We start from the raw sequence: 22,901 nt of genomic DNA, 5'->3' as shown, positions 1-22,901 counted from the left end.
AAATTCATCCAAATCTGCAGCATTATCAGAATCAAAATCAAAATCAGTGTTTTGGTGGTGAAAATCTGAAGTGCTGATTTGCATAGCAGCCAGGCATAAAGTTTTGGTCTGTTCTGACTTCATTAAGTCTCAAGAATCTCCACCCAGAAACAGACAGCTGCAAAAAGAGGATTGAGACATTTGCAGATTTGCCATTAAAATACAGTCTATCGAGTCGGATTACAGCATGGAGGTATTCCGATTTTCAGACTTTGAGGTAAGAAGTTATTTCCTGGTGTATTTGCTTTTAAACACTTCTTTTCTTAATGTTGGTGCCCAAACTTTCAGCTGCATTCGCGCAAAAAGATGCGGCCCAAGTCTTGAACAAGTCTCTTTTTATTGTCTGTGTAAATTCTCAGTCATCCAGGTCATTGTATCCAAGGTAGTTTTCTCTGTCAACTGGACTGGGTTTCTTCTCTTGAAGACGTTTCGCCTTCTATCCAGAAGGCTTCTTCAGGCTTCTTCAGAAGCCTTCTGGATAGAAGGCGAAACGTCTTCAAGAGAAGAAACCCAGTCCAGTTGACAGAGAAAACTACCTTGGGTCTCTTTTTATTATTCTGAAACAAGTTGGAGAAGGACGACGAGTTGAGCCAAACATCCCATTTGTGCCAGATGTGGAGATGTGAGCTTCATTCTGCCTGCAGCGCGCATTACGGCACCCCTGCACTTTAAAATCTGAAATTATTCCCCCACCCTTTTCTATTTGAAACTTATTCTCAGTTGCTTTGATGCTTCAGCTACTTTGCTTTGAAGTTGTGCCACTCGCGTACGCCTTCGCGTGGCCAGACAACTCCTCTGTCTTTGAATTCCACATTTGAAGGGATAAAATAATTTAAGATGCACGAGGAGTTTATTAAGATTGCTCCGTTGTTTTAATCGCTGTTGCGCATCAAAGCGGATCCAAATGGCGGCCGCCGTGCCCGAGCAGCGGTGCAGAACTTGACTTTTCTGTCTCTTGTGCAGCTCCGGGACGCAGCCACTGGGGAGCCCGACTACATTTACCCCAGAGACAACCTGAGCTACTGCGGCGACGACGCCGGCAGCCTGCAGAGCTTCAGGGCCACCTTTGAGAGCCTCTTCTACAGCTGCCTCCTCCTGCTGGGTGTGCTGGGGAACGGCCTGATGGTGATGGTCCTCCTGAGCCGCTGGCGCCTCCTGCGCGTCAGCGAGGTCTACCTGCTCCACCTGGCCGTCAGCGACCTGCTGCTCCTCGCCACCTTCCCCTTCAGCATCCTGGAGAACGCCACCGGTTGGATATTCGGAGAATTCCTCTGCAAGCTGGTGGGCCTGGCGAGGCAGCTCAACCTGCTGTGCGGCAGCTTCCTGCTGGCGTGCATCAGCGTCGATCGCTACCTGGCCATCGTGCACGCCGTCGCCAGCCTGCAGCGTCAGCGGCGCAGGACGGTGCACCTGACGTGCACGGCGTTGTGGATGGTCTGCCTGGCCATATCGGCGCCCAATCTGGTGTTCCTCACCGTGACGGGGGACGTCAACTCCTCCCGCCTCTCCTGCTCCTTCGACGACTACGGCATCCACGCCAACAACTGGGCCCTGACCATGAGGGTCCTGGAGCACGTGTGCTTCTTCCTGCCGCTGGCCATCATGGGAAGCTGCTACGCCGCCGTGGTCGGGACCCTGCTCAAGAGCGCCAGGGGCCAAACGCAGCTGGGCGCCATCAAGCTGGCTCTGCTCATCACCCTGGTCTTCTGCGTCTGCTGGTTGCCCTACAACGTGGCCTCGGTCCTGCAGACCAGGGACAACCTGAGCACCGACCCGTCCAGGAGCTGCGAGTCCGTCCTCCTCCTGCAAGCGGCTCTGGTGGTGACCAAGAGTCTGGGCTTCTCCCACTGCTGCCTCAACCCGTTCCTCTACGCCTTCGTCGGCGTGCGCTTCCGCCGGGAGCTGCTCCGCCTGCTGTCCAAGGCGGGCTGCGGCCGCGTCTGCCCCCCGCTGAGCGGAGTCCAGAACGGGACGTCCTGCTCGGAAGCCACGTCCACGTCCACCGTCCGACACAGACTTTACCAATGAGAGGCAGCAGTAAATATGGATGCTTTTAATCAGATCTTCAGGTTGATACAGATGTGACAACTACATTCATCACGTTTGAGCATTCTGGCCTCGCTGGAACCGAATTTATTAAAGATTTGACGTATAAAACCGACGCTTTCAGGATCATCAATGACATCACGCCACGATATTGAGAATCACATTTATGAGTATAATTTTAGACTTCTATGAAAACACAGTTCAACGAAGCAGCTTCAGACAGTCACAAGAGCAGCTCATATACAGCCTTTAACACACACACACACACACACACACTCGCACACACACTTCATAGCTGAGGCAGCGAATGCCACACGGTTCCCACAAATACACACACTTTTCAAATATGCTGTACATATCTCACAATAGAAAATAGGTTCGGATCCTTTAAGCGTCTCTCGCTGCCTTTTAAATAGTTTAAATCATTTTTAATTCAACTAAACGTGAAGTCCGTGACCGACGCTCAAAAGGGCATATTGGCCATCCCTCCCGGCCCGTAGCCCACCGGACTGTCCAGAGAGAGGCCGCGCTGTCTGAGCGGGTGGGCACCCACCATGCCAGCCTGCGGGTGGGGGGGGGCCATCATGAGCCCCTGAGGGGATATCAGAGGATCCTCCGAGCCAAAATGGTCCCCGGGAATGGACATGCTCCGCTGTTTAGCCTGCATCATCGCCATGTTCTGCTGCCCCATCAGGGGGTGGGGGGGCTGCTGGGAGGACATCATGCCCGGGTACGGACCAGGCGGGTGGTGGAGGAAGTTGTTTGCCATCAAAGCTTGCTGCTGCTGCTGGGGTGCCAGACCTGTCCTCCCCATCATGTATCCGGGCGGACACATGGGGCCCCCACAAGGAGCCACATTCCTGGAGCCCATCTGAGGAATGCCCAAAGTGGGACGCATCCCGACGTGGGCTGGGTGAGTCGGCAGCTGCTGTTCGGCCATCATGTTCTGCAAGTTCGCCAAATGGGGATTGGATGAGGTGACGCTCACGTGGGCGGGGCCAGAGGACATCTGCTTCAGAAGGTGCTGTGGAGCAGGCTGCTGGGACGCCGGTCCCCGGTGTGGGTTCGGATGAGGCTCACTCTTTGGGAAGTACTGAAGGGTGCTGCTGGGCTTATCGGAGGGAATGATGCGCGAGAGGTCGAACTCGGGGATCCCGGTGTGAGACGGCCGTATGACCTCACTGAGGTCGGGGCCGTCCTGCAGGGGCAAAGGAGCGAAGGATTCGGGGCGATGAGGCGGGCGCTGGGCGGGATGGGGCTTGCTGAGCAGGTGCAGGTGCTGGGCCGGCACGTTATCCTCGTCAGGCTGAGGGAAATTCTGCGGCATTCTGCCGATCGGCGAGTGCACGGGCCCGTGAGGAGGCTGCTGGATGCGAGGGAAGCCCGCCACCTGGCTGTGGGGTACGGGCGAAACGTGACAGGGCCCCATCCCTTCAGGTTTTCCCTCCCCCATAATGGAGGGATTCATGGCTACCATTCCCATGTGATTTGGGGAGGGGAGTGCAGGTCCTGAGGGCTCGTGGGACAGGTGCTGCTGACTTTGCCGGATACCCATGGGGCTTTGGGGGTCACTGTGTGGGCCCACCTGGGAGCTCTGTGGGTTCCCCATAGTTCCTGGAAACACAAAAACACATAGATGTGAGGTTTTTATCGATTGAATGGCGCTGGCGCTCCGGTTTTCCTACCTCCGACGTTGACGCCAGCTAGCAGAGGCTGCTCTGGCAGCATCTCGTCATCAGAGGAGGCGATAGTTTTAACTGCGTCGTGATAGAGAGGCGTGGAACTGGGTATGGCATACTTGGACATCTGAGACATGAGAGACAAGGGGTTTGGAGGAGGAAGAGAATTAGGGGAAGAAGTAAATGGATTCATAGATCCTGGCTGGCTAATGGGGGTAGAGCTGGAACTCCTGGGAGGGAGGGACTGGCCTGCAAAAGAAAAAAACACACACACACAAAGAGTGATGTTGTTATAACGCAACAAGAAAATCCTGTTAAAGGTGACGTGATTCTCAGTGGAAAAACTTCCTCCATTGCCCAGTAGCTTACCGCTAGTTGGCCCGGCTGGACTTGAGAGAGCGGTTTTAGGTGATGCCCACCCTGGAGAACCCATGGTCACAGCTGGGGACTTGAGATGACCGGGAGAGGCCGATGGAGAGTGCAGTACAAGGGTGGAAGAACCTGGCATCTGGGGGGACTTTATGGATGAAGAGGAAGGAGTACCTGCACCCGAAGCAGGAGGAGGAGGAGGCTGAGGCCCTGCAGAGGGGACCTGAGCAGGAGACTTCAACCCAGGGACAGAGGGAGAAGCGAGACAAGGAGAAGGTTCCTGGTTGAGGGACGGGGACTTCAGCTGATGGGGGGGAGGCATGGACGGTGAGGTCAGGAGGTCGATGCTAAGAGACGGGTCAGAGCGATGTCTGGGACTGAGGTCTGCAGCACTCAGCCGTCCAGCCATGGACAGATGACAAAGCCGGGACGTGGCTCCTTTTTGATGAGGACTTTGCTGCTCAGCTCGAAACATTCCAGGGCCGGATTGGTGAAGATGGGTCCGCTCCATCTGTCCTCCAGTAAACAAGCCTTGGTTGGGAAAATCGAAGCAGCCGTCGGGTCCAGACACCATCAGTCGGTTCCCTCTTGCGTTCTGCGCGGCCTTAATCTGGGAAATCTCTGCGTGGCTGAACATTTCACCCAGAGGTCCACTGCCTCCGGGACCTTCTCGCAGCTTCTGGGACATTTGCTGCTGCTGAACATTCATCTGTGGGTTTATTGTGAGATTGCTCCTCAGAACAGACTCTACCAAGTCTCTCCTCGAATGCCCCCCCCCCGGAGAGGGCATCATCTGCTGCGAGCCAGTAAAGCCCACGGAGGGATGAGCGGAGGGATGGCTCTGACCCATGACCAAGTGAGAGAAGTGTGGCTCTCCCGCGTTACCCGGAACCTTCGGGTCAAAGTTGCCGTGTTGCTGCAGTTTAGCTAATCTGTCGAGTTCCAGCCTGGGAAGCCCCTGCATCTCCCGCTTCTGCATCAGGCAAAACATTTCTTCTTGAGTTAACGCCTGTTCCGGGTCACCCTGGAAATGCTCCGGCCCACCGGGATAGCCATGAAAGCGCCCCCCACCGCCGACGTTGTTTGGAATATCATCCAGCCAAATCATTCCTGGCCTCGCGATCTTTTGCGGTCCGGGACACTCCATCGATAACTCCCCCCCTGCGCCAGGAAATCCACGTCTTCCGAGCGCTCCCCTCTGCATCTGTCCGAGGAACCTTGGGGGTCCCTCTTGCTGCATGCTCATCATCTGTGCATTGCCACTCATTCCCCCTCCCATCATATTGGCAGGACCCCACTGCTGCTCTCCAGGTTTACTGTGATAGGGAGGAGGGGGGCCTCTCATCATCATGGCGCCCCCGTGCATGTTCATCTCCGACATCATTCTGAAGTGCTGGGGGTGTTTGTGCACTTGCATTTCCTGGTGTCGTCTCTTCTCTAGGTAGAATTCCTCTTGTAGTTTCCTCCACACCATCTGTTCCGGGGTCAGGCCTTCTGGTCCAAGGAAGGGGCCCATGTCGACCCCGGGCGAGGACAGCTGCTGTTGGGGATGCTGGGGCAGGTTCTGATGCGCATCCAGCTGAAGGCTGTGGAGAGCGGGCCCACCAAGCGTCTCCACTTGAGAAATGAACTGGAGGGGCTCTTCGTATCTCTTCATCCGTCCAACTGAAGCCAGAGCCGGCAATCGCAGATTCCCACAGCTGCCGTTTCCAGAGTTAGTACCATTATTACTGTTTTCAAGTAGAGCACTCCTGTCCGGATTATTATTATTATTAATCAGAGAGGAGTTAAAACCAGGAGGGTGTCCGTGGCCTTCGCTGGCCCCACTTCTCAGAAACAGTCTTTCTAGATCTCTTAGAGTTTGCAAAGAGCGTTCCCGGCGTTCCAGCTGCTCTTTGGAGAGGCCATAGGAGTTCTCGGAGCCATTTCTTTGACCTGCATCACTCTGCAGGTGAGCAGACAGAATGGATGGACTTCCCGAGGGAGAGACGGTACCAACAGGAAGGGACAGACAGCCTGCTCCATCTATGCTACTGTTGCTGGAGACTCCAGCAGTTCTGCTCTGAGAGGATCCATCGGCGCGGCCTCCGAGTCCTGCCGAGGACGGCTGAGGAGTTCCGCTTTGCAATTTTGCGTTGGAAGCGACTGGAGAGTTGATCTTCTCCGATACGCTGTTAAACCTCTCCGATAGATGGCTCTGTGGCAAAACAAGGAGCTAAAGTTAAAGTAGCTTCACGATGATATTGAAGTTGGAGCTACAGAAACATTCCGAGTTCCGATGTCACAGCAGAACCGACACGAGGAGGATAAAGGAGCAGAGTTTAAAATAAGAAACTCTAACTTCCACATGCTTCACGCCTGATCACTGACCTGATTCGGCTTAGAACGTGGAACATTTTGCTGGTGAAAGAGGATTATACAGTTGCTCTGTCCTTTCACTATCGCCTCAGCAGCCCTGCAGAATAAATGCAGTGGAATTTAATGTGTGTCTCATCGCTGGATTCAAACTTAGATAAAAAAATATCTTCAGCATTTTTCGAATTTTATCCGAACACAGTTCTCACCTGTTGGCTAGGCTGGTTGTAAAAACATACACCAACTGTTGGGAGGGCTGAGGCGGCTCTGTTTTTGGCCCTGAACCTTCAGGATCAGGTAAAGGTCCAGAGGACATATGATCAGAGGGTCCTTTCACGGAATCTGCCAGTGAACCGCCTCCTGAAAAGAAAAACCTCTTTAACCGCCTGACACTTTTTTTGGAATGTCAGCCCAACTTTTCATGACAAATATCCACCAGTAGATGGCGCCAGAGCGCATCAGATATCAATAGTCAAGGCCATCACAGCAGCAAAGGCAGACATTTCATTACAGGTTTCCATCATAACATGAGAAAGGATTTAGATTTGAAGATGAACATTTAATCTCTCGCTTTCACAGCAGCACCAAACGGAAAGCGTGAAAAGAACCGCATGCTTTTGGTCTCACACGCGAGGTCACAATGACAGCAACGGTCGTCCAACTCACGGTGCATCGCAGTACGCGGCTTATCGTCATCTTCCTCCGTCTCAGGTCCGGAGCACCACTCGTCTCCACTGTACGGCTGCTTCTTCTCCAGGACGCAGCGGCGCTTACTGCGCAGGACGCTCGCTGAGGAACACAAAGGTGTCGATACTTGGATGACTCAAGATGGCGAGGAAAACATCTTTACAATGTTTGAAAGGCCCGTTGCCATGGTATTATCTTTATCCTACCCTGTTTAACAAAGTGGTGAACTTTGCTCAATAGGCCCAGCCTTTCGATTGAGGCCGTTGTGTGCCCAATCGTCACATTATCATTTGTTATAAATTAACCTGTTAACATGTAGAAGGGACCCAACCATCTCCTGACACCTAAATGCAACATTTTGCGTCCATTCAAGATGGAGACAGCAAGAACGCTCCCTCCCACACATTTACACAGTCTCCCCGGAGATAAACATCTGATAATTACGGGAAAAGCTTGAGATTTTGGACTACGGGAACACCTCAAAGTCATTTCCAGTGATCCCGTCTCTGGCCAGGTGGATAAATGTAACAAAAAGGTCAACTTTTGAGCTTCTGTCTGTTATTTTAGTGTGAGGGGAGAGTCGAGGTTAATCTCAATGGAATCCTGTCCGCACAAAGAAATGAAGTCATAAGACGAGAGGCAGAGAGGGAAGAATGTGTGGTGCGTGTTTGCTTGCATAAGGAGGGGCCGGTCGTGTTGGTGAGGATCAGATGGGAGTTGCAAAAACGCACTCGGCGCCGCCAGAGAGACGCTGGCAGGACTCGGGAACGCTGCTACAAATGAACCTCCAGCACGTCTGAGTGAAGCACAGCATCACCGCGACCAAAGAGACTTTCAGGTCTTTCAAAGCAGACTCGCCCTCTTGCTTTCTGAATGACCAGATTTTCAGAAGCTCCTGACTTATCGCTCGAAATTCTAAACCCCAGCCGAGGCCTGAAAGCATCAAAGGCCGGGGAGGGGGGGGGAATTCTGCTGCTTCAGTTAAATGTCAGGGCATTTCAGCAAGAACATGAACTTTTGTGTCCTCTCAGGCCTGACGCTCGCTTCCGGCTGAGAAAGAGGCCGCTGCGCACACGCTGGCGAGTCTGGTTCAGGTTTGACTGAGAGGAAGTTCAACTTCACAGGACGTGTGCGCGTTTCTGAAGCGAGTTCCTCTGCACGGGCGGGACTCACCTCCTTTGGCGTCACTGTCGGAAGCCGAACTGGTGGCGTTTCTCGTCTCGCCGCCGTCGGCGCCGATGCTCCGCTCCCGCTTGCATTTAGTCTTCAGCATCCCTCCGACAGCGCTCGCCACTTGACCAGGAGCCTTTGCCCCGGCGGTACAAGGAGAAACCTGGGTGGACTTAACTCCATGGCTCCCGGCGCCAGTGTTCTTGGGGCCCAGGGTCCCAGTGGCTCCCTGAAGCTGGGCCGACTGGTTCACACTGGGTACCTGCGATCGTCTGTCATTGGTGACCTCTTTGCCATGATTGGTCAGTTTGTTATCAGTGTGCATTTGGTCGGTTGATAAGCTGGTGAAGTTTAGTCCTGACAGTTTATCTGTGGGGTTCACATCTCTGGAAAGCCACCACTGCGGGGAAAAGTCTGGATTAGCCAGCGCTAATTTTACACACAGAAATTCAGAAATACAACAGAGCTACTGGAGGAAGCGCAGCAACACACACACGCACACGCGCACGCACGCACACACACACACACACACACGTGAAGTCTAGCTTAGGTCATATACTGAAAAAGGAGACCCAGCTTCCCTTGTGTTTCAGTCTGAACACTCACCTCGTTCTCACCCAGCTGATGAACCTATACTATGTCATGCTCGGGCCCTTCGGTGACCACACGCGGACCTGGGGGGGGACGCCGAGGGAGAAACAACATCAGTGCCGCCACACAGCAACAGTCACACTCGAGCTTATCTGTCCCGAGTCCGCAGGTGGGTCAACTTCAGCCTAATGAGCAAAGACAAAAAGAAGATGTCAGAGGGCTGATAACAGTGAGGAGATCAAGGGGGACGACAATAACAGGCAACTGCTCCTTTAAGGGAAATAGAGCAGAGCCTGGCTTTGAGCCGCAGGAGGAACCTGCAACTCAGAAATAGCTCAAGTGTTTTAAGTTCCTCCCTCTGATACACCGCAGAAAAATTCGGCACACATTCCACTACGCCGTCTGTCGCAACACCTCCACGCACAGACTCATTCTGTGTTCCTACACAACTACTTTATTCATCTTATCAGCTCCCTGTTGACGCGTTTGCACCCGGATGCAGCTGAAACCTGCCTCGCGGTGCGAAATGTTCAGTTTCAGCTTCTCGCCGCTTCTGAACTCCTGTTGATCCGTCTTTAACTCGCCCACCTGGACAGGTGAAGCTACAGCCGGAGCTGGAATTAGTCATTAACGAAACGAGCGGCGCAGAAAGACGCCTTGTTGACTGGCGGAGGACTTGATCAGTCATTAACTCGAGCGGGGACAGTCAGACATTGCTCCTGTTTACAAAGTGTGACCACGCTTTGTGTTGCAGAGTGGAGACGGACTAGTTACAGAGCGAGTCGTTGACCTCTGAGCAGACAGGTCCCAGAGGCAGGACCCACCAAACTCTCCGTCATGTGACCGCCTCCCCCTCCCCTCAGTGCCCCCAGGAGGTGTCGTTGAGGCGACCCGCAGCGATTCTCCAACGTTTCCTACGTGACCTGGCGTGAATTTTGATTAGCAGGTTAATGTTTAACTCCACCATTGTACAGTCACATCCCACAAACAAAAGGCACCCCCCCCAACCCCCCCAGCAAAAAAAGTGTATTTGTATAACACTGAACAGACAGGAGAGCTGATCTTTAAAAATGTTTTCCAAAAATCTGCTTCAAATTAGACCATAAAAGGGATTCAGCCATCCCAAAACCACGTCTACGTGTGACTATAACATGGTGGTTTCCAGTTAGTCCTGATTACTTATTTTACTAAATGCGCCAAAATATATTAATATTATATTAATATTATTCTTAGAAAAATATTGATCTTCCATTGGCTGTGAGCTTGTTTGTGCAAAAGCGAGGAGCCGACCTGTGCGGGTCTGCTGGCAGTAAAAGCTCCAGGTTCCTCCCAGTGGATCCCACTGGGCAAGCTGGTGTTTATAGACCCGGGGAGTCCCGGGGAGCCAGCGGTGACAAATAAAACTAATCTGGTTCCAGGAGGGCCCACAGCAGTAAACACCGAGGTCCAAGTCTTTAACGGAGCAGATGAATTTAAAGTGTTTATGACACAGAACACACACACACACACTCGAATCAACGGGTTAGCAAAGGTCAGTGAACGCAGCGCGGTGGGTCCCATGTTCACATCTTTCAGGGCCCTGAAGTGCACATACATGTTCTGGAGATCCCAACCAAGAAGAAAAAAAGAAGAATCAACAACATATAGAATTATTATATTATCTCAAGAATCTGGAAAGAGTCGACCTCTGACCTTTAATAGAGGCGCAGGGTGGGGGTTATTTCAGTGGAGGTTCCAGATCAAGACGTTGGAGACCTTTTAACACCAGCCTGAGGCCCGTTTAGACAATTTTCCGATCATTTCAAGTAAACGCTGACAAATACTTCCCCAATTTGCCGCCCATGGAGGCCGAGCACCGTCGAGAGCTTCTCTCCGACCTGCTGAACGAGGAAATAAGGGCTGGGCTTGTTTTCAAGGTCAAAAAAAAGGTCTTGTTTTAACTAAATGACAGCAGCCACCACAGTGACTCCCAGAGCCACAGGACCACCGACCGTGACCTGTGAGGAACGCCACGAGGAACCATCCGCAGCCTTTCACGCCATCAGCCTGAACGTCCCAGAATAAATGACCCACAGGATTCTTCCGTTTCTGTTTGCCCACTCAAAGCATTTCCACTTCTAGCAAATCCAGCTGGATCGACCAGATCCAGAGGATCTCTGCGGAGGGGACCGGCAGGCTCTCCGACTCCTACACGCGTTTCGATCACTCCACAGGTTGCTCTCTCGCACGTTCCCATTCGAGTCGCCGATTTCACACCCAAGTTTCAGAACGCTGTAAACAATAGTCCCCCGGGAATGAAGTCACAGCGAGACACATGTGGCTCGACCACATTTCCCGACGGAGGAGGCCGAAACTGGGGGCTTTGTTCACCGCCTCAATGTCACATTATTCTTGTACAGATCACTCGAGCAACGCTCACCGCAGCTCACCTGACCCGATAAGGAACGCTTCGTCGGCAGCGCCTCGCCAAACGGGTCCCCACGGCCGAGCGTGGACACATCATTAATACTGGAATCAGCCCTGAACCATTATGACGACTTTACTGTAAGATTAGTCCCCGTTCATCAGCCCCCGTGCACGCACACGCGCACTCACGCTCAGACTGCAGCCTCCATTCTGTTCGTAAAACAGGAGGGGGGGGGCAGTTAATTAGATTTGGTATATTAATCTCTCACACACTGCTTTATTGTCTTTCATTAGTTCAGGGACAGTTACACAATTTCCTTTTTTTTTTTTAAGCAAAGCACATTTTTTACTGGTTAAAGAAACATTTCCACACAGAGGAGCGACGCACAAATAGATAAAGAAATAAAGAAATATAAGATCCGGTGATAAGGGAGCTGCAGAGCTGCACACGGAGGGCAGAGTGGCCCTGGAAGACAATTCAGATCAAGTTGCAAACTCTGTTAGCAGCTATATATAGCGCACCAGGATATTGTAGATACACAAACAGTGTGAAAAGCCTGTGCACAGAAACACACACACACGCACACAGACACACACGCACAGGGTGAGAGAGTGAGGGAGAGAGCACATTCAACAGGCTGGAGGAGCAGGATTATGGGCTGTCATGTGTATTCTGTAACAAGAAGACACACAAACACGTCAAGAGATGGTGTCGTAACACACTGACAGAAGTGACACACAAAAGCAGGACTAAATACGAGTGATCCACACAATTTGACACTATCTTGACCTGGAGCTCTCCGTTCAGCTAAACATTAACCTGGACTGGGGGGGGCGGCCATGTGCTGAAAATGTCGGGTTAAATGCGGGTTTTTAAGGACGTGGGCAGCAGTTTTAAGCATGTCGGTTTGCACATGTGTTTAAAGTGACAGCTTGTGTCACAGAAGCAAACTCGTTTGAATGCTGCTCCGCACAAATTAGCTCGGCGATGAGGCAGAAAGCTCCGACGAGCATCTTAGACGGGGCGGGGGGGGGTCTACCCGGGGGTCCAGCGAGGTGCTCAGCGGGGAGGATTAAAGGACTCATGGCTGTGAACCTCCGCTCCGGAGCGGGGGGACTAGTTGCTGCGCCAGCCTGCTCCGCGGGCTAACTTAGCATGCTAATTTTGGTCCCGGCTAGGCTACTTGTTCATAATCCTACATTGACGTAGCACAGCCGCGAGCCAACGACGGCTAGCTAACGGATTAAACTTTGGTATCGGCTGGCTAGCGACCCGGAAACTTGGTAAAAAGAGGGGAAAGTTACCGGAGTTACCCACGCACACGGCGCCAGCTGCGAAATGTGCCGTGAGTTAGCATGTTTGGTCAGCGACAGTGTTTAGAAAACGCTCCGTTCTCTACCTGCTGGCGTCTGGGCTCCGAAGAGGCCGATGTCAGCGGCGGTCATTTCCCGGAGCGGCCACCGACACCGCTCGATCCCTTCGCCGTAACCACTGCGGAAGATGTCCCCGATCTTTACGTTAGATCGGGTTTTGGTTCTTTTTCTCGCTTTTTTTCCCCCCTGAACGCAGCCGATTGAGTCTGGAGGATGTTCAGACTGTGATAAATGACAACTGCGTGTCTAGACTGAAGTTTGGTGTGGAAGCGGAGGACGCGTCACCTTGCAGCGGTTCATGACTCCCACAGTTGGGCTGCAGAAGGCAGGACGTCCATATCACTCCCAGCCGATCCCAGTCAGGACTGCGGCCGCACGGGCATCCGTATGTCACCGCATTCATGTGTCACACTGGGCATCTTTATCTGCCGGAAATAATAATAATAATAAAAAAAAATAAAAATAAAATACCGAGGCAAAGAGATCACACTGGTGATGGCATCGCCGCAGAATGACAAGCCGCTCGCCTGGCAGCAGGAATAAAATGAAATAAAATGGAGATGAAGGCGATAACCTGCAGCCGCTGGAATCCAGCGAGTCTAATATTCAACAGGATGTGTTTTCTTGCGTCATATTCGCAGCCTGATCTGTCTGATCCAACAAATCACAAGTTGCCATATCAGAGGCGGATCAGCGGTCTAATTGGCCTTGTTGAAAAGGACCATTTCATCTCTTAACATTTGAATAGCTTTTATTTTTAACAAAAAAAAAAAATAGTTACGCACTCCCTCTGCTGGCCTCAAACTTTTGGCACCTTCTACATCCTCGTTCCACGAACGTCGCAGATGTGTATAATAGATCCACAATTATAGATGGATTCATCATTTCTGTTGGAAGCGGAACACACTCTGGGTCTGATTTCAAATGCGTGCAGGGGTTCGTTAAAAGGGTTCTGGAGACGCCTCTGATGCTTAAAGTGATCAGGGTCCGGGTCCTGGACTCACCAGAGGACTTAAAACAGCCCGAAACAGCGACTGTTGCTGCTGTAATTTTCTATAATTTAAAAATTTCAGCTGAATTAGACAAAGAAATGAGATGAGCGGAGGAATTTGAAGGGGGGGGGGGGGGGGGGGGGGGTTATATCAGAGGTCAAGAGAACATAAGAGGAGCTGCAGAGGATAGAATGAGTGTTAGAGCCAGTGCGACAAAAGGGAAAAGTGAAATGTGTTGTCATGGAAACTGGGATGAATGGGAAGAACAAACATGAATAAATCTATTTACCTTAAATGGAAGGGAGGGGGGGTCATATAAATCAGATAAATCTTGATGTGTTGAGGGCGAGAGGCTGCAATGCAGATGTGACGTGACCCCGTGACCTGGGCGTCGTGGAGCGTGCGGGTCTGACCGGCCCAAGTCTGTTTTTGTTGTCTCTGTCCTTCACCTGCGAGGTTCCCGTCATTTCACCAGAACTGAAGAGTTGATTAAAGCTGAGGAAAAATGTTGCCAAGGAAGGAATCGTTTCCATGACGACACACACACACAGGAGACCTGGAGTTTTGTGTAGCGTTGCAGGATGTCAGGACCTTTTCTTTCTCCACGCTCTCCACTTGAACATGCGGCAGTTCTTTCACAAAGAGGTATGAAACCTCACTTTTCCTTTCATGGCAGCAGGAAGAGCGAGGATGGCAGAATCAACAACATTAGAGATTATATTTGTCCCACAATAAATCAAGATCTCACATCTCCCTACAATTAAACAGGATGCAGTAATAGAGCGTGAGAGGCTCGAAGGGGAGCAGGAGCATCCATCCATCAGGACCGCTCTTACGTGCCACTGCCGTAATTGGAGAAACATTTAGGAGATTGCAGTAAAAAAAACAACAATTACCAGATAAAGACTCAAAGGGTATACAGGAAGAAGTCAGAGCGCCGAAAATTTAAATGAATGCTATTTTATTGAGTCCTGCGAGTCGATCTTTGTCACGTCTGACTGTTCCGCCAAAAATGGACACTAGATGGCGCCAGAGTCGGCGTCATGAAGAACAGAGTCCCGATTGAGTCATCTTCTGGAGGAAGAAACGGAAGCGTTTCACTTCAGATGTCACTCCAGCCAGGCGAGTTTCAAAAGAAATATTATTAATGCCTAAACATCCATATGGGTGGCTTCAGTAGGAAGTGGCTGAGTTTGGTAGTAGGGCTGTAAATATTTGCAATCCAGCCATTCAAATGAACTGATCACTTTGAAAAATAAATAAATTCCAGTGAGTGTTAAAAGTCTGACGCTATGTTAAAAGGTAAACATGCCACCGTGTGTGTGTGTGTGAGACCCTCTGTGAGGGTAACACGAGCCAGAGCAGACCAGGCCTCTGCGGTTTAATAGGGCCACATGAGGTGAGGTCCTACTCTATTTGTAAATGGAAGCTTGACCCTAAGGAGGTTATGGGGACTGGAGGTGTTGCTGTGACCTTTCTTAAAGTTTAGAGGGCCCTGGACTGGCCCACTGCGTCCGCTACGTCCGCCGCTGCTACATATGGCGGCGTCTTTTTGAAAAAGAGAGACCTCCAAACAGTCTGGGTTATATTAAAATCCTCCTGTTAATCCGTTCCCCCATTTTTGGTCTGTTTTTACTTTCATATTCATTCCATTTCCACCCTCCACCCCTCTGTATCATGCATCCCATAATGCATTCGGATGGAACTGCCGCACAGATGTTTTCAGACAGAAGATTTAGGTTTTTAAAAAATAAGTGAGACCAACTTAGGTGTGAGTCTTGGCAACTACCCCCAAACACTGCAGAAAGGACACAAGTGGCACCCTTTATTGATCCTGGGGGAATCTTCACCCCCCCCCCCCCCACACACACACACACACCCACATGACAGAGCAGCTGGGGGAGAGCGGTCTCATCTGGAACTGCCATCAGTCCCTTGTTAAATGCAGAGTGTAAGAGGGGCAGGGAGGTTTCAGCCTGCCGTCCCAGCCAATCCAGACCCAGATACTGGGGAGTGCACACAGGCTCGCAGGTCATAGTTTGTTTAGCATGTGTGTGTGTGTGTGTGTGTGAGTGTGTGTGTGTGTGTGTGTGTACGGGCTGCATGCCTCTGCTAAACCAGACCATGATATAGAATCTGCTCTTTCTCCTGTCTCTGTAATTGATCCCAGACTGGACATCGGAGTTGCCAGCAGCGATTCATATCGTTTCTATCTTCCAGACAAGCCCTCTACTGTTTCCAGATGGGGAAGGAACTCCAGGGTTCAAGTTTGGATTTGACAAAAAAACAAAAAAAAACTAATGCTTTAATGTTTTTTACCTTCCAAAAAAGACGCAGCCAGAAGTCGGCACCGGGCCGACCGTGTGGCTGTTGCTTGTTGTTGTTGTTGTTTACGTGACTGCTGCCTGTGTGAATGGAAACAAGCCATCGCGCGCTGGAGACAGTGGTCAGGCCTTGTGGACAGCGTGAGCTTCTGGAACATTTTTGTGGACAGATTTCTTAAGAGAAAACATTTTTATCTGTCATAAGTGTGCAAATTGAACGACGGTGAATTCATTCCATCACTGATATTATTTCCCAGCAGGGAAAAAAAAGGAACTCAGCGCCGGGGGTGGAGGTGGGTGTGGAGTTCACCTTTGTTTTACATCTGCCTCATGTTATGTTGCACCATATCTGGGATTACAACGGACGTTCCTGCCAAGTCATAAAAGTTTGCATCAAGGTTTGTTGTTCATTAAACATGCTCTTTACAGCGTCCCGTCATCCAGGGAGCAACGGTGGAAATATATAGTTATTCTGTGGCCAGGTTTTAAGGAACAATACTCCATTCATTCAGCCGCCAACGCGCAATAAATCAGGCAGTCTTTCTCATTTTGAAAGTTATTTACTTACAGTACAATCATAAAAGTGAAAACAGCACCGTATCGTTCATCCTGATCTCGTCTAGCGTTCTTGGCCTGAAAAGGCTGTAAAATATGAACCGGTGTGTGTGTGTGTGTGTGTGTGTGTGTGTGTGTGTGTGTGTGTGTGCGTGCGTGCGTGTGCGCAGGCCTTTAAACGATCAAAACATGTTGTTTCCAAGCAACAGAATTTCTGTTGTCATCATCAATTTATCTGACATGGAAAGAAAGCAGCGGGGGTTTAAGCTAACCAGCTAGCCTGGATGTACAGCCATCGTGATACTCTTTGTCCCAAAGGGGTAGTTGATATTGGTGTTTGTTGTGCATAAGTTCCACAAAATCCTCAGAACTGAGGTTGGTCGACAATGATGACTATGTCGTTTCATTTCTTAAACTTAAACAGCTCTGAGGAGCCAAATCATGTCTGACAACTCCATTACAGCAGCAGAGACAAAGCAGTAATTTTACTGTCACTCTGGGACCATTTTTTGCATCTAATTTTTGGTTTATGGGGAACATCTCAACTCCCGAGCCGTCGACATACAGCGGCGTTAGTTAGCATCCGACCAAAGCAATTTAGAGACTTTCTGCAAGGTTAAACCAACATTTTTCTCCCCACGTGTCCATAACATCAGTGCTAGTCACATTCAAAACACTGCTGCTGCTGATTTAAAGGGGTTTAACCAACTTTTATGCTCCAACCATCTCTTTGCTTTGCGGCTAACAGCTAGCCAGCGACGTGTCTAAAGCGCACATTCTTTACTCTTTTTTTAAACATGTTTCCATGATGCATCCCAGCGTTTCAACCACAAAATCAGGACTGAGCCCTGTTTGCGCATTTGAATCTTCATAAAACTCAGCATGTGTCACCATCGCTTTTCCACATTTGATGTGATGGTTTGGGGCCTAAATAAAGCCGTTCCCCTCCAGCTCTGTTTTCAGCTGCTGGGGAGACTCTGGGAAACAAAGTGGCCAATGATGGACCACCTGCTCACAGAGGATTGTGTGTCGATGAGCTACTGTACACTAAACAGCTGAATGAGGAGCTGCCTGAGGGTCCCGCTGGGAGGAAGCCCGGAGGAGGAGGAGGCGTCGGTCAGCTCTCCTGGAACACGTGGCTGCATGTAACATATCTGCCTCAGCGCTGGACAGGGCTCAGGTCGGCGCCCGGTTCATAAATACTCCACGCTACATTAGGCGTCAAAGCCTTTCCATATGCTGTTTGCGGAAGGCCTGTGTGGCAGTTAAACACCAATAACCATCTGGTTCTTTCCAGGTCAGTTCATTCAGGGCTGCGCGCGCTCCCTGACACGGACCTGCTTTGTTCCTCTCAACAATGGCGAGTGGCGGTCCGGCCGCGCCGCTGCCATTCACGTCGCGGGCTCGTTGCACTGTAAAAAAATGTATACATATATATCACCAGAGACGAGCTAACATGCTAAATACAACCTTTAATAGAGGTTCCGTCTGTAAAACATTTTCTGTGCACTCCAAGCGGTCTGAGATCCATCTCACGGTCCCACACGGTCCTGTGCACCATTTCGTGTAGGTTTATCAGACGAGTGAGCATCGGGAACCTGTGGAAGGTCAGGGTGGAGGTGTTGTATCAACACAAGCTTCCGTGCAGCCTCGGTTGCCTCCGTTCTGTCTGTCGTGAAGATAAATGACGATAAAGTCCAAATAAATTGTCGCTGGGCTAATATACATAAGTCTGTCCAACAGAGGAGCACGACGGACTCGCTCCACCTCCCCAATGTGTGGTCCCTGACATAAATGTCAGATGAAGAAAACACAGCGAGGAGGAGGAGGAGGAGGAAGAAGCCTCCCAGCTGCAGCCAATTTCAAGATTAGGGCACAACTAGACAACGTTGCATATCAGAAGATTTTGCCGATGACGAGTGGAAATAAAGCGGACAAGCTCAGAGATCAACAATGTTTCAAGATGGCGGAAATCTGTTTTGCATCAGCCGGGTCTTGAACTCGCCAAAGCACCCCAGACCAGAGATTTAGAGGAGCAAACGCTGTCTTTCCCTGGATGACTGTTAGATTTTTAAAGCCTGTTCTGATATCAGGTGACCTTTCACACAGGTATCAGCTGGAAGTGCAGCTGCAAGGACGCAGAGAAGCAAACCAGACAAAGGAGAGGGCAAACACAGACCCCTGAGCTCCACAGTTTGGTGGAAAATCCCTCCTGAAAAGTAAATGTTGCCATTTTAAAGAAGAAAAATGGGACATTTGCTTGAGATCAGACAGTGTTAGCCAACCAATGGGAATGAGTGTGTTCTCTGATTGCCAGCGTAGAGGATTGTCCTCGTCCACAGGGTGAATCATCTACTGTAACACGCTGCTCTACAGGTGGTCCTCTGCGATAAGTGCTGAGCTGGTCTTCAACAGTGCCAGCTGACTGATTTAATCACAGCGCACGTTTACAGAGACCCACCTGCTAAAGTGCAGCGTTGCCATGTGCTCCATCTGGGCGGGTGGCACACATGGGGGTGGCAGTGATGTATCCTCCAGATCACTGTGTACAGTTACAGCTATCTGGATCTGATTCTGCCCTTTGATCGGCTGCCAGAAACTTTAAGAAAAGGGGCTGAAGCTCAGCTCTGCTGGATCCCCTCAATCAGCCGCCGCACCTGAAAGCTTTTAGAGGGCTAAGAGAGTCCAGATAACTTCTCGTCTGTGTTTGAGTCTGCTCCACATGGACCACCATCCAGGGTCCTCTATTCTAAAATGGGGAACATTTTCCAGTTGCCTTTGTACCATCAGGCAGACAGCCAGGCGATGTAGCAGATATTTTAAATGAAGAACATTTTATTTGTTCAGGTCTTTAAAAAAAGCATCTGCAGATAATGTCCTGTTGGCTTCATCAAGCCAGGACCTTCGGCGTGTACTGGGGCGGCTTGCAGCCGAGTGGGAAGCGGCTGGGATGAGAATCAGCGCCTCCAAGGCCGAGGCCATGGTTCACGGACCTGAAAAGGGTGGCCTGCTGTCTCCAGGTTGGTGGAGAAGTCCTGCCTCAAGTGAAGCTCAGTCACTCCAGAGGAGCTCGGAGCAGAGCCGCTGCTCCATCTTGCTGAGAGGAGTCGGCTGAGGGCACCTGTTTCAGATGCCCCCTGGTCGCCTCCCTAGGGAGGTGTTCCAGACCTGTCCCACCAGAAGTAGGCCCCAGGGTAGACCCAGGAAACACTGGAGAGACCATGTCTCTCAGTTGGCCCGTGCGAGGGTGAGGGAAATCTGGGTATCACTGCTGTTTCCCAGTTGGATAAGCGGAAGAAGGAAAACTTCAGGAAAACTAGACGCTGCAGGCTTTTAAGGTTAAATCTTTATACCTCCTTTGTCTTCCATCGTGCAGTTGTATCGAAACTATTGGGCCGACAGATCTTAGGAGTTCATCTTCCAGCCCACTCTTCCCCCAAAACCCACGCTGTTTTTTTAAAAAAAAGCAACAACAATTTATTACATCTGTTTGCCTTCCAGATGCCTGCTGAATATAGCACTTCTCTTCCCCACCAAAAGATGCTACGTCCCTACTAATTAGAGCCTTCTCCCCAGTCTGAGGCTGCCTCTAGTCACAGCAGGTTTATGGGCTGCTCGCAGCACAGTTCGTCCCATCTTTGGAAAGCCAGCAGGCCCCAAAGATCAGAGTTTTTACAGGCAGCTGCAGTGTGCTCTGCTAACGGTGCTCCCTTTAAAGCTGGTTCAGTATGTTTCAGTGACCCCGGTCTCATTTTGATGACCTCAGTCGAGGCGATCTGCAGCAGTCTTTCAATAATAAATGAAGAAAGCCGTCAGACCTGATGAATAATTGAAAGTACGTTCAGTGCAGATTGCAAGCAGACGCGGTGTGTACAGCACGCAGGCAGTATTTTTTTTTTTTATCTTAGACTGCATTTCGAGAGAACAGGGACCCGAACAATGAGACTTTGCTCTTCCCTGCTCTTCTTGGTGGCTCTTCCCCTGCAAGGTAATGACTGATTGCACTTGAACAATGGAGAGATTGAGCCGAGGACAAGTTAGAGCGAGTCGACCTTCTGTTCAGCACAAATTGCTGTCATTATCATGTGAATTTGCAACGCACAGCCAGCGAGGAGGCCGTAAATTTTCATCAAACAGGCCAGAGGCAGATAAACCATGAGTGTGTTTAATTATGTGGTGCTCGTTCTCCAGTGCTGACACAGTCCATTCCCAACAAACTGTGAGGTCTTTTTTTAAAACCATATTTGTTATTGAAACTGCACCAATAGCGTCTGTTTTAGGCCATTTGAGATGATCTGTAAGTGACACCATCTGTATTGAATTACAGCTCTGGAGATACACGACCCAGAGGAGGTGGAATACGTTCGCTCCAATGTTACAGCCAGAGTGGGGGGCTCGGTCACCTTGGCCTGCGGCGCCAGCGTGCCCTCCATCTTTATCTGGGGCTTCACCAAACCGGGAACTGACAATAATGTAGCAGTGGCTTACAACTACGGTGGAGGGTCAAAGCTCCAGGCTCAGTCTGGCGGTCTGGGCCACGTGAGCGTGCCCGTCAACACGTCCGCTTTAGTCTTGGAGCAGCTCAGGAAGGACGCAGAGGGGATGTACACCTGCCAGGCGCTGTATGACTCAGACCAGGGGGCTCGGGTGATGTTCTACTTCACCCGGCTGGATGTGGAGGAGGACTGATGGTTACTTTCTGTGTTTACAGCAGTCTCATCATCTGAGGTCACTTCATGACAGATGAATTTAGCTTTCAGACTAGATTGTTTCTAATTTTAGTACACTTGGACCAACAATCTGATGTCTTCCTGGTTTGTTGTTATACTGATTAAAAAATTGCCATTAAGATGGTTGCGTTTTTCCCACTTAATTCAGATAGTTATCTTAAAAGCAATATGCATGAATTAACCATGAATTCAATTTGGACACCTGGCTCGATGCCTGAGCCTGACCACAAACATACAGCTGGCAACACCACGAGGACACACACACACACATGCACGCACGCACACACACAAGCTCATTTCCAGGAAGTGTTGCAGGAATTCATCCAGCCAAAAATTTGCCTCGCTGGTGGTTTTATGCCATCTCAAGCAGAAAACCAGCCTCCTGAGGGAGAATGAAGTGAGGTAACTGCACGGCTTAATTCATTCATCTAGTAATGAAGAAAGGAAGAATAGCGGGCGGGGGGAAAAGGGACCGGCGTTAACAGGTCGACTCTGCAGCGAGAGGCAGGAATTCCAGTGAGGACAATGAGCTTTCTTGTTCCCATGGGCTCCTTAATGAAGGGATGTAGCTGCGTGGGCAGAGGGTGCAGGGAGGCGCTGAAGGAGAAGTGGCGACTGATAGACGTGGGAGATGAAGAATCAGCTCATTTGGAGACAGTCCTGCCCTTATCTTCTCCTCATTATCCCAGCCGACATCTGTCAGTAATCCGTCCCCCGCCCCCTTTGCGACTTCACTTCCTACTGGTCGCTTTGTTCCCCTCTGTTCTGGGCGCAGCTCACAATGGGCCGAGTTTTTCCACTCACTTTTCCTGAGTAAAGCATAATTGAAAGCCACAGCAAGCCGGTTCGGCCAACCTAAGTGTTACCATCAAACTAAAAATAAGCCTGGAGATGCCACACCTACTTTAAAAGCAGGAGACTCTGGATACCAGGAATTTCCCGTATGCCATCACAGGGAGGAGAGATGCCAGGCGAGCCTGAGCCCGAGGACTGCCATCTGACTCTGGCCCAAATCTGAGCAGACAGGCACCATCATCCTCAGTGGAACACACACCGAGCCATGTCATCCACCCTCTGCGGCACCGTCAACTCCAATCAACCGGCACGTCACGGCGATTCTTTTAAACCCGCTGGTGGCTAATGCAGCCTGAGGCTTCAGAGGAGCAACACACAGCACATTTTATGAATGTGTTCTCTGCAGACATCTTCACTGCTGATGCACCCACACCCACACCCACACCCACACACACACACACACACACACACACATACAGACACCTGACATGGAGGTTTTTGCTTCACATTTTTAAAGGAAAGCTGACTGGTTTCAGATATACTTCTGTTTGGTGCAAATCCCTCTTCTGTTCCAGACCAAGGCCATGAGAGCAACTACTGTGTGTGTGTGTGTGTGTGTGTGTGTGTGTGTGTGTGTGCAGTTCAGGGGTCAGTGCAGCGGGATGGTCCATCACAAAACCGCATCAAAGACCTGCCAGAAATATCGATGGCTTTGGACCGAGGCCGGGAAATTCATGCCTCACAAGCCTTCATCGGGCTCCGTGCATACAGGAGGAAGATGAGGAGGAG

The 22,901-nt window shown here is 50.6% G+C and overlaps 2 protein-coding genes across 5 annotated transcripts; one reads left to right on the top strand and one right to left on the bottom strand.

Annotated features, from left to right (window-relative positions):
- The first annotated feature begins 151 nt into the window (after positions 1 to 151).
- Positions 152 to 2,198, top strand: cxcr5 (chemokine (C-X-C motif) receptor 5). Its single transcript, NM_001246300.1, is given in 2 exon segments — positions 152 to 256; positions 1,003 to 2,198. Coding segments are annotated over 2 exon segments (1,095 nt in total). The 5' UTR covers positions 152 to 226; the 3' UTR covers positions 2,068 to 2,198.
- bcl9l (bcl9 like) lies at positions 2,078 to 13,327 on the bottom strand. Of its 4 annotated transcripts, XM_011608621.2 has the most exons (10): positions 13,002 to 13,327; positions 12,743 to 12,922; positions 8,952 to 9,121; positions 8,349 to 8,745; positions 7,155 to 7,277; positions 6,698 to 6,848; positions 6,504 to 6,588; positions 4,134 to 6,330; positions 3,771 to 4,013; positions 2,549 to 3,699 (listed from the first exon to the last, which is right to left on the bottom strand). In XM_011608621.2, exons 4-10 carry the CDS (start codon positions 8,668 to 8,670, stop codon positions 2,549 to 2,551), a joined length of 4,272 nt encoding a protein of 1,423 aa, XP_011606923.2. In that variant the 5' UTR covers positions 8,671 to 8,745; positions 8,952 to 9,121; positions 12,743 to 12,922; positions 13,002 to 13,327. The 4 variants fall into 4 exon arrangements, with proteins under 4 accessions (XP_011606921.2, XP_011606923.2, XP_011606922.2 ...); XM_011608619.2 differs by having other exon boundaries at positions 2,078 to 3,699; positions 12,743 to 13,326; XM_011608620.2 differs by having other exon boundaries at positions 8,952 to 9,019; positions 12,743 to 13,327.
- Positions 13,328 to 22,901: the final 9,574 nt, after the last annotated feature.

This window comes from Takifugu rubripes, chromosome 11, assembly GCF_901000725.2.
Source record: "Takifugu rubripes chromosome 11, fTakRub1.2, whole genome shotgun sequence".
NCBI lineage: Eukaryota > Metazoa > Chordata > Actinopteri > Tetraodontiformes > Tetraodontidae > Takifugu > Takifugu rubripes.
The sequence above is the reverse complement of the archived record's forward strand: the minus strand, read 5'-3'. Positions and strand labels throughout refer to the sequence as shown.

Coding starts and splice junctions, on each gene's coding strand:
- bcl9l (XM_011608620.2), bottom strand. CDS start 8,670: ATGCACACTGATAACAAACTGACCAATCATGGCAAAGAGGTCACCAAT. Junction 6,849..7,154: donor GCCGCGTACTGCGATGCACC/GTGAGTTGGACG, acceptor TTTTCTTTTCAG/GAGGCGGTTCACTGGCAGAT. Junction 3,700..3,770: donor AGCTGGCGTCAACGTCGGAG/GTAGGAAAACCG, acceptor TTGTGTTTCCAG/GAACTATGGGGAACCCACAG.